The sequence below is a fragment of the Pseudoliparis swirei genome, chromosome 17, assembly GCF_029220125.1.
Source record: "Pseudoliparis swirei isolate HS2019 ecotype Mariana Trench chromosome 17, NWPU_hadal_v1, whole genome shotgun sequence".
Lineage (NCBI taxonomy): Eukaryota > Metazoa > Chordata > Actinopteri > Perciformes > Liparidae > Pseudoliparis > Pseudoliparis swirei.
In genome coordinates, this window is record NC_079404.1 from 461597 (window position 1) to 472769 (window position 11173).

General features: G+C 44.0%; 1 protein-coding gene across 1 annotated transcript; it reads right to left on the reverse strand.

Annotated features, from left to right (window-relative positions):
- Positions 1 to 1235: 1235 nt before the first annotated feature.
- LOC130207393 (kynurenine 3-monooxygenase) lies at positions 1236 to 10129 on the reverse strand. The gene is made up of 13 exons (XM_056435974.1): positions 10034 to 10129; positions 9683 to 9752; positions 9424 to 9521; positions 8809 to 8898; positions 8209 to 8257; positions 7539 to 7626; positions 6330 to 6498; positions 6180 to 6251; positions 4769 to 4890; positions 2393 to 2540; positions 2264 to 2321; positions 2076 to 2158; positions 1236 to 1379 (listed from the first exon to the last, which is right to left on the reverse strand). The coding sequence occupies exons 1-13, from the start codon at positions 10091 to 10093 to the stop codon at positions 1266 to 1268; spliced, it is 1221 nt and encodes a 406-aa protein (XP_056291949.1). The 5' UTR covers positions 10094 to 10129; the 3' UTR covers positions 1236 to 1265.
- Positions 10130 to 11173: the final 1044 nt, after the last annotated feature.

Here is an 11173-nt window from a genome sequence, read left to right on the forward strand (position 1 = left end):
ACTGTAGACTCATCCTCTCACCATGGTGTAGACTCATCCTCTCACCACTGTAGACTCATCCTCTCACCATGGTGTAGACTCATCCTCTCACCATGATGTAGACTCATCCTCTCACCATGGTGTAGACTCATCCTCTCACCACTGTAGACTCATCCTCTCACCATGGTGTAGACTCATCCTCTCACCATGGTGTAGACTCATCCTCTCACCACTGTAGACTCATCCTCTCACCATGGTGTAGACTCATCCTCTCACCACTGTAGACTCATCCTCTCACCACGGTGTAGACTCATCCTCTCACCACGATGTAGACTCATCCTCTCACCACGGTGTAGACTCATCCTCTCACCATGGTGTAGACTCATCCTCTCACCATGGTGTAGACTCCTCCTCTCACCACTGTAGACTCATCCTCTCACCATGGTGTAGACTCATCCTCTCACCACTGTAGACTCATCCTCTCACTACGGTGTAGACTCATCCTCTCACCACTGTAGACTCATCCTCTCACCATGGTGTAGACTCATCTTCTCACCACTGTAGACTCATCCTCACACCACTGTAGACTCATCCTCTCACCATGGTGTAGACTCATCCTCTCACCATGATGTAGACTCATCCTCTCACCATGGTGTAGACTCATCCTCTCACCACTGTAGACTCATCCTCTCACCATGGTGTAGACTCATCCTCTCACCACTGTAGACTCATCCTCTCACCATGGTGTAGACTCATCCTCTCACCATGGTGTAGACTCATCCTCTTACCACTGTAGACTCATCCTCTCACCATGGTGTAGACTCATCCTCTCACCATGGTGTAGACTCATCCTCTCACCATGGTGTAGACTCATCCTCTCACCACTGTAGACTCATCCTCTCACCATGGTGTAGACTCATCCTCTCACCACTGTAGACTCATCCTCTCACCATGGTGTAGACTCATCCTCTCACCATGGTGTAGACTCATCCTCTCACCACTGTAGACTCATCCTCTCACCATGGTGTAGACTCATCCTCTCACCATGGTGTAGACTCATCCTCTCACCACTGTAGACTCATCCTCTCACCACTGTAGACTCATCCTCTCACCATGGTGTAGACTCATCCTCTCACCATGGTGTAGACTCATCCTCTCACCACTGTAGACTCATCCTCTCACCATGGTGTAGACTCATCCTCTCACCATGGTGTAGACTCATCCTCTCACCACTGTAGACTCATCCTCTCACCACTGTAGACTCATCCTCTCACCATGGTGTAGACTCATCCTCTCACCATGGTGTAGAGCGGCACGACGGTCTTCGGCAGCAGGAAGTGGAGCAGGTCATCCACACGTTTCCGGAAGAGGAACCAGTTGGAGTTGACGTGGGCTCGCATCTAAACGAAGGAGGACAGACGACACGTGTTGGTGAAGTCCTGAAGCACATCGACATCTCCACTCAGCGGTGGAGATACATATATATGTATATATATATACACACATATGTATATATATATATATATATAAATACATATGTATATATATACACACATACAGTATGTATATACACACACATATATATATATACACACATATGTATATATATACACATGTGTGTATATATATATATATATATACACATATATATATACACACATATGTATATATATACACATATGTGTGTATATATATACACACATATGTATATACACATATATATATATACACACATATGTATATATATATATATACACACACATATATATATATATACACACACATATATATACACACATGTATATATATAAATATATATGTATATATACACAAATATATATATACACACATATGTAGATATATATACACACACACATATATATACATGTATATATATATACACATATATATATGTATGTATATATATACACATATATATACACATATATCTATATATATATATGTATATATATACATTATTACAGAACCAGAGAGGACATGAGGAGACGAGGAGACGAGGACATGAGGAGACGAGGAGACAAGGACATGAGGACATGAGGACATGAGGAGACGAGGACGTTAGGGAGACACCTTACTTCTATGTAGTTGTACATGGCCAGGTCCGCGATGGCGTGGTCGTCTGGGACCCGCACCCTGCTGTACTCCGGCAGGACGGCGCCTGGACGGAGAGACGAGGGACAAGCTGGGCGTCTGGAACCAAGAGCAGCTCAAGTGGGACAGAATGAGGACCCAGCGGCGCCGCTCTCATTGACTCTGTACTCACTGAAGTCCTCGTCCATCTGGTCCATTATCTCCCCGAAGACGAGGCAGTCCTCGAAGCCCTGCGGAGCGAGAGAGAGGGCGAGTGAGCCTCCGCTTCAAGCCCTCCTCTTCTCTCCGGGGAGATACTCACGGCGTTCATGCCCTGGCCGTAGAAAGGCACCACGGCGTGCGCCGCGTCCCCCATGAGGACGCACTTGTCCCCGATGTGGTACGGGGAGCACTTGATGGACACCATGGGCTGGCCGGGCAGCCGGAAGAAATCCCTCTGGAGAGCATCGCTGAGAGGGAGAAAAAAACCGTTAGCAACAGGTCCTCCTGCTCTGGGGCGCTAACGGAAGCACCCGGAACGTCCGAGGGAGACGAGAAGGACCTGACCTCGAGACACCGAGAGCCCGAGGCCCCGAGAGCCCGAGACCCAGAGGCCCAGAGACCCCGTCTGCAGGACAGATGTTCATGCCAAATAAAGTCCATGAGAGAGGACTTAGATCAGAGGAGCTGAAGAGATGCGGAGATGAGGAGACGAGGGACTAGGAGACGAGGAGATGAGGGACCTCCTCCATCACCTCCTCGGCTGTGGGATATGAATAGATCAGATGACGGAGGTCCGGAGCTGATAGAAAGACCTCCATCAGTGTGTTAGAGTAAAGACATGTCCACAGAACCATGTGTTCAGATAAAGACATGTCCACAGAACCATGTGCTATCAGAGGACATGTCTCACAGAACCATGTGCTATCAGAGTAAAGACATGTACAGAACCATGTGTTCAGAGTAAAGATACAACATGTCCACAGAACCATGTGTTAGAGTAAAGACATGTCCACAGAACCATGTGTTAGAGTAAAGACATGTCCACAGAACCATGTGCTATCAGAGTAAAGACATGTCTCACAGAACCATGTGCTATCAGAGTAAAGACATGTCCACAGAACCATGTGTTATCAGAGTAAAGACATGTCCACAGAACCATGTGCTATCAGAGTAAAGACATGTCCACAGAACCATGTGTTATCAGAGTAAATACATGTCCACAGAACCATGTGTTATCAGAGTAAAGACATGTCCACAGAACCATGTGCTATCAGAGTAAAGACATGTCTCACAGAACCATGTGCTATCAGAGTAAAGACATGTCCACAGAACCATGTGTTATCAGAGTAAAGACATGTCCACAGAACCATGTGCTATCAGAGTAAAGACATGTCCACAGAACCATGTGCTATCAGAGTAAAGACATGTCCACAGAACCATGTGTTATCAGAGTAAAGACATGTCCACAGAACCATGTGTTATCAGAGTAAAGACATGTCTACAGAACCATGTGCTATCAGAGTAAAGACATGTCCCCAGAACCATGTGTTATCAGAGTAAAGACATGTCCACAGAACCATGTGTTATCAGAGTAAAGACATGTCCACAGAACCATGTGTTATCAGAGTAAAGACATGTCCACAGAACCATATGCTATCAGAGTAAAGACATGTCCACAGAACCATGTGTTAGAGTAAAGACATGTCCACAGAACCATGTGTTAGAGTAAAGACATGTCCACAGAACCATGTGCTATCAGAGTAAAGACATGTCCACAGAACCATGTGCTATCAGAGTAAAGACATGTCCACAGAACCATGTGTTATCAGAGTAAAGACATGTCCACAGAACCATGTGCTATCAGATTAAAGACATGTCCACAGAACCATGTGCTATCAGAGTAAAGACATGTCCACAGAACCATGTGTTATCAGAGTAAAGACATGTCCACAGAACCATGTGTTATCAGAGTAAAGACATGTCCACAGAACCATGTGTTAGAGTAAAGACATGTCCACAGAACCATGTGCTATCAGAGTAAAGACATGTCCACAGAACCATGTGCTATCAGAGTAAAGACATGTCCACAGAACCATGTGTTATCAGAGTAAAGACATGTCCATAGAACCATGTGTTAGAGTAAAGACATGTCCACAGAACCATGTGTTAGAGTAAAGACATGTCCACAGAACCATGTGTTAGAGTAAAGACATGTCCACAGAACCATGTGCTATCAGAGTAAAGACATGTCCACAGAACCATGTGCTATCAGAGTAAAGACATGTCCACAGAACCATGTGTTATCAGAGTAAAGACATGTCCACAGAACCAAGTGTTAGAGTAAAGACATGTCCACAGAACCATGTGTTATCAGAGTAAAGACATGTCCACAGAACCATGTGTTATCAGAGTAAAGACATGTCCACAGAACCATGTGTTATCAGAGTAAAGACATGTCCACAGAACCATGTGCTATCAGAGTAAAGACATGTCCACAGAACCATGTGCTATCAGAGTAAAGACATGTCCACAGAACCATGTGTTAGAGTAAAGACATGTCCACAGAACCATGTGCTAGAGTAGACATGTCCACAGAACCATGTGCTAGAGTAAAGACATGTCCACAGAACCATGTGTTAGAGTAAAGACATGTCCACAGAACCATGTGCTAGAGTAAAGACATGTCCACGCTCACACTCCGATTAGCGGGATGGCGTCGGGGAAGAACTGCTGGAAGAAGTCGATGACCTCGTCGCCCGTGGTGATCTTCTCGAAATCCTCGAAGGGCATGAAGAGGGTGCAGGTGAAGGTCTTGTCCTGAAAGCAGAAACACAACAAGACTCTACTGTGACGAGGCGTTCGAGTTCACGTTAACGTGTTAACCCTTGATAAGAAATGTGTTCTGCTTCCTGTACAATGAGCCAGCTGTTTCTACGGGAGCCCAGACGGAACAAACCAAACTCAGTTGGACTGTACCAACCGACTGACAGATTCATAACGATGTGTTCCCGATAAGGGAAGGAGACTTCGCACCCGTAGGTGCTGTGTCCCAAGTGGATTATTATGGTAAGGATTGTTTATGAAACAACTTTTGAGAGTTATAAGTGTGATTGAGACGTATGTTTATGGAAGATGTATGATATATATAGAACATGTATTTATTATATGTGTATATACAGGACTGTCTCAGAAAATTAGAATATTGTGATAAAGTTCTTTATTTTCTGTAATGCAATTAAAAAAACAAAAATGTCATGCATTCTGGATTCATTACAAATCAACTGAAATATTGCAAGCCTTTTATTCTTTTAATATTGCTGATTATGGCTTACAGCTTAAGAAAACTCTAAAATCCTATCTCATAAAATTTGAATATTTCCTCAGACCAAGTAAAAAAAAAGATTTATAACAGCAAAACAAAATCAAACATTTGAAAATGTGTTTCCAGGTGTTTAGAGTTAATTAGACGATTCAAGTGATTTGTTTAATACCCTACTAGTATACTTTTTCATGATATTCTAATATTTAGAGATAGGATATTTGAGTTTTCTTAAGCTGTAAGCCATAATCAGCAATATTAAAAGAATAAAAGGCTTGCAATATTTCAGTTGATTTGTAATGAATCCAGAATGCATGACATTGTTTTTTTAATTGCATTACAGAAAATAAAGAACTTTATCACAATATTCTAATTTTCTGAGACAGTCCTGTATATATATACACTGTAAATATATCTTATTTAATATATAGATACTAAATATATATTTGTAGTATATTATTTAATATATATATACTACATATATATTTTTTGTATATATATAAAATAAATATATACACTAAATAATATATATATATACACACACATCACATACATCTTTATTTTATATTAATTTTCTGATTTATTTGATAATAATAATAATTTAGGATAGGAATATATAAGCATGTTTTACTTCTACCTATACATTCTTTCTGTTTTGTTCATTATATATAATAATATCGTATTGCAATGCTTGACTGAATAAAATACACAACAACCACAACAACATGTTGTTGTCCCCTGCAGCTGGACACATGGATGCAGCTGTAACTCCAGGTCAAGGCCTCACCAGGTTGGGCAGGGCGATCATCATGAAGGTGTTGCGGGGCCAGATGTGCAGGTGGTTGGGCTTCATGGCGAACTGGGGACAGAAGCAACGAGAGGTCGTCTGCAGTGGCGTCCGAGGTCAGCGGCGTGTCGCGGCGCCGCCCCCACTGACCTCGCCGCCGGCGGCGGGCGGGATGGTGAGCTCCATGTAGCCGTGGGGGATGTAGGTCTGGCTGAAGTCGAAGCGGCTGCGGCGCATGAACCTCTTCCTCAGGGCGGAGAAGGCCCCGTCGCAGCCCACCACCAAGTCCGCCCGGACCCGCCGGGCCGAGCCGTCAGACCTGAGGGCGCCAGAACACGAGGGGTCGTCCCCATGGCAACGGCACTCCGTGGCGGGAGTCAGTCCATATGAGCCGTCAGCGGAACGCGCCACGAGCACTTTGGACTCAAGCCTCATGTAAAACTGCATTAAAGTGTTTATTAAAGTGTTTATTATATATATACACATCATTAAAGTGTTTACTAAAGGGTTTATTATATATATACGCATCATTAAAGTGTTTATTAAAGGGTTTATTATATATATACGCATCATTAGTGTTTATTAAAGGGTTTATTATATATATACGCATCATTAAAGTGTTTACTAAAGGGTTTAATATATATATACGCATCATTAAAGTGTTTACTAAAGGGTTTATTAAAGGGTTTAATATATATATACGCATCATTAAAGTGTTTATTAAAGTGTTTACTAAAGGGTTTATTATATATATACACATCATTAAAGTGTTTATTAAAGTGTTTATTATATGTACACTACCGTTCAAAAGTTTGGGGTCACTTAGAAATGTCTTTATTCTTCAAAGAAAAGCACTGTTTTTTCAATGAAGATAACATTAATCATAAATACCCTCTCTACATTGTTAATGTGGTAAATGACTCTTCTAGGTGGAACGTCTGGTTTCTAATGACATGTCTCCAGAGGTGTATAGAGGCCCATTTCATCATCACTCCAGTGTTCTGATGGTACATTGTGTTATCGCCTTAGAAGACTAATGTCTGATTAGAAAACACTTGTGCAATTATGTTAGCACAGCTGAAAACAGTTATGATGGTGATATAAGCTATAACTGGCCTTCCTTTGAGCTTGAAGTTTGAAGAACAAAATTAATACTTCAAATATTAATCATTATTTCTAACCTTGTCAATGTCTTGACTATATGTTCTATGAAATGTTCAATTCATTTATAAATAAAAGTGAGTTTTCATGGAAGACACGAAATTGTCTGGATGACCCCAAACTTTTGAACGGTAGTGTACGTATTATTAAAGTGTTTATCAAAGGGTCACCAGGTGTGTGACATGTGAAACTATTTACCTGACAAAGGTCATTTCCCCCGTTTCAGGACTCCAGTCCTGCAGCTTGTGATCAAAGTTCAGCTTCGTGTTTGGGAACGTCTCTGCCTCTGAGGAGCAGCGAGTCACAGGAGTCACCGAGGGCCCCACAGGGGCAGCAGGTTAGAGGGGCCCCGGCAGCAGGTTAGAGGGGCCTCTGCAGCAGGCCAGAGGGGCCCCGGCAGCAGGCCAGAGGGGCCTCTGCAGCAGGCCACATTGAAGGGTTAGTGTTGCTCTTCATGTGACAACGTGCTGTGAGCTCTTGTAACGCGTTTTGAAACATGTCTCTGGAGCCGCCGGGGGCCACATGGGATGACGTGGTGGAATGCTCACGGAGACTTTCACACACAGTGAAATCCATAAAGGGGAACGACCTCAGTCTGATTGGACCCCGGGGACAACAACACCGCAGTCAGACATACACAATGTGCATTTTGTGTATTTAGTTTTCTCACTCCCACAAATATCTCCTTCCCACTCAGTGGGTCTGGATCGGCCCTGAACCGGGGGGCCGGCTTTACCTTATAAACACGTCTGCACGGAGGCGTGTCATTCAATATTCACACACACAAGTCATAGACAGGGCTTTTAACTCATTTTATTTACTAAAATGCATGTTTCTTTTTTGGTTATGTGTCTGGTGGGGGGGGTACCTGTGAGCAGCTCTTTGTTCAGGTTGGCCCGGTCCACTGACAGGATGAACTGAAAGGAGAAGTCAGAGTGTCATTAGTCCTGAAGTCATTCATCACACACGGCGGGGAGGCTGGTCGGTTGAAGCCATCTTCGGCCTCCGGGTCGCTAAAGGTCACCTTCAGACTCTCTGCTCACGCTCGGTGACTCCAGGTGTGACTCGTCCTGTTACAGTTAACACACACCTGCATGTTGTTTTAATGTCACACACACAGAACAATAAAGGTTCTTCAACGGTTCTTTGAAAGGCTTTGTGGTTTTACGAAGAACCATCACCCACTGGAGAACCATTTGGGAAATGAGGCCGTAAAGAACCATGTTCTGAAGGTTCTTTAAGGCACCATTATAGGTTCTTTGAAGAACTTTTTAAGGACATGGTTCCTGAAAGAACCCTGCTTTGAAAGGTTCTGTGAGGAACCAGAAATGATTCTCCCGTGGCGTCACTCTGAAGAACCCTTTTGGGTTCCAGGTGGCAGCTCCGTTGTTCTGTTAGAACTCTTAAAGGAGGCCGTGGGATCACACTGTGGTTTATATGATGTGTTCACGTCATCATGACTGCTCACCTGGCCTCTCCTGCCGTAAGGAATCTGGGACTGTGTTCCACTCAAGGAATGGATCATCCTGGAGCTCATGGGGATCCCCTTGGAGACGATCTGAGGGGAAGTGGTGGAAACAGGAAGAGGGCGACACATGTGGAGCTCGTGCACCAGAGCGGAGGAGAGCTTCATGGTCAACGTGTGGTTTACGTTGGAGAAAGAACGCGAGCGTGCTCGGCTGTTATAGATCGATAAAAGGTGTTGAACATTTAGACCAAAGGTTGTTCAGCGAAAACCGTTCCATGATTTACTTTTTTATCTCCAATTGTTTATTTGTTCCCTTGAGGTCCTGCAGGTTTCAGAGGAGCCACGCTGCAGCAACGTGGGCCACGAGAAGACCAGCGGACGTCAGAATAAAACATCCGGTAAAGAAAGCGGGGGGGGGACCGGTTGTGTATTCATTATTATCATCCAGCTAAGCCAGGAAGCCCCCGTGGCGTCAGCGGGGTTACGGAGGAGTTGCCCGGTAACGAGGTCAGGAAGGATGACCCAATTATTGTGTTATCTTTTAGACCAATGAACAAGCAGCAAAGGGTCCGGCCCGGTTCACGAGTCAAACATCGGGTCCGTGTGACCGCGTACCTGCTCCTCCAGCCCCACCTCCTTCAGCGCCTGCCGGCCCCTGTGGGACAGAGCCAGGTTGATGCTTCTGCCCGTCACCACTTCGGCTCGCCGGATATCTGGAATCAGACGCCACGTGTCAATTGGACCTTTTGTGACACTTTGGTTATCTGTTGTGTGTTTTTTAACCCGTTACTGCCCATGCCATGCAAGGGGTCTGTTCCTCAGAGAGATGACGTAACAATGTGCATTTCTTAGGAACAGAGGGCTTTGGATGTACCTTCTCGGGTTTCATAGACTTCCACATTGAAGCCTCTTTTGGCGAAGAAGCAGGCGTTCAGCGCCCCGACCTGAGTGGAGTCAGGACCTTTCTTTGAACATCACGACGACATAAGTATCTCTCAGGAAGCAATATGAACTCGAAAGGCTGCAGAGCCGTGAACACACAGCTCTTGTAAACTTATTTAACACTGCAATGTGCAAATAAAAAAAAGGTCTTCTTTCCAATCGAAGAAAGAGCCTGCAGTCCCACTTTAGAAGAAGCCAGCCACCTTGTTCAGGGTGAGCATAACAGATGAAAGGATAATAGTACAAAGAATGATCCTAATTCACTTTCATGTTCTCTTCTTACCAGACCACCGCCCACCACCGCCACGGTTTTCTTGGCCGTCCTGCCTGTGGAGTCCTCCATGGTGCTTCTGCTGCTCTGAGGTCTGAACCCTGCAGAGTGCTGGGTAATGATTCATGAGAGGAGGAGCCCAGCCGCGAGCATGAGGAGGATCAGCTGACCTGGCGGAACCACAGGGACATGTGCACACACCACACCTCTTCTTTTTTAAATTGGTGTATTCTTTTTAAACAATTGCGCGTGTATAATTTCATAAAGTCTCAATAAGAAACGGCTAAAAATTCATTTAAAATACATTTAAATGAACAGGCCGGGGGTGCCGAACGAGTGCAGCTGTGCACCACCTGACCGACACCTGTCACTCAGGAATCACTCTGCGCGCCAGACGAGCTGCTCAGGTGTCCATTATTGGGCTGAACTGTGCATTCCTACACTGGGGGTTCTGAAAAACTCATAAAATGGTCACCTGTGTGTCGTCATAGTGAGCTAGTGAAACATATCAGACAGGTAATGGGTGTGGTTAGTGGCTCGTGGATGTCGTTAAACAAGTGAAGGGCGCCATCTGGTGGCGGTGTGATGACAGCAGTTACAGTAACTATACAACCATCAAAGGAAATTAGGCTGCATGCAGCTTGCATACAATTAAATGAAATCCAAATATTATGCACTTATTTTATTTGTCAAATATAGTCGTCTCATTTATTTATTTTTCATTATACATTAATAAATGTGCTGCGACGTTCAAATGGTCTTGGCTTAGATGTCCAAACATGATCCATTTAATTTGAATGCATGTGTAAATTACTCATTCCCAGAGTATAAAGAAAACAACATGTGTGTTGATATGTCCATTTTAGTGTCTACGTATTATTATTTGCTCAGTATTCCCTTATCTTTATGACTGTCCAGCATGTTTGGGGGTTTGCAGGTCATACATTTAGTAGAGCAGTGAGACAGCAATAGAATAACAAGTGTATCTGTAATTATTATAGCTCACAACAATGTACAGCCTCTCCAGCTCACGTTTTCGATCGAGAGATAATTAACAAAGAACCATCCGGTACTTCACTTCTTTTGCAGGTATATAGCTGCTTTATTTAACTATTTACGAGCAACATGCCAGTATAATTATGCCTTTACATT

Excerpts from the sequence above, each read along its gene's own strand:
- LOC130207393 (XM_056435974.1), bottom strand. The coding sequence starts at position 10,093 with ATGGAGGACTCCACAGGCAGGACGGCCAAGAAAACCGTGGCGGTGGTG. Across the intron at positions 6,499-7,538 it reads GGGGAAATGACCTTTGTCAG|GTCTGACGGCTCGGCCCGGC; the intron begins GTAAATAGTTTC and ends TGGCGCCCTCAG. Across the intron at positions 1,380-2,075 it reads CCATGTACAACTACATAGAA|ATGCGAGCCCACGTCAACTC; the intron begins GTAAGGTGTCTC and ends TCCTTCGTTTAG.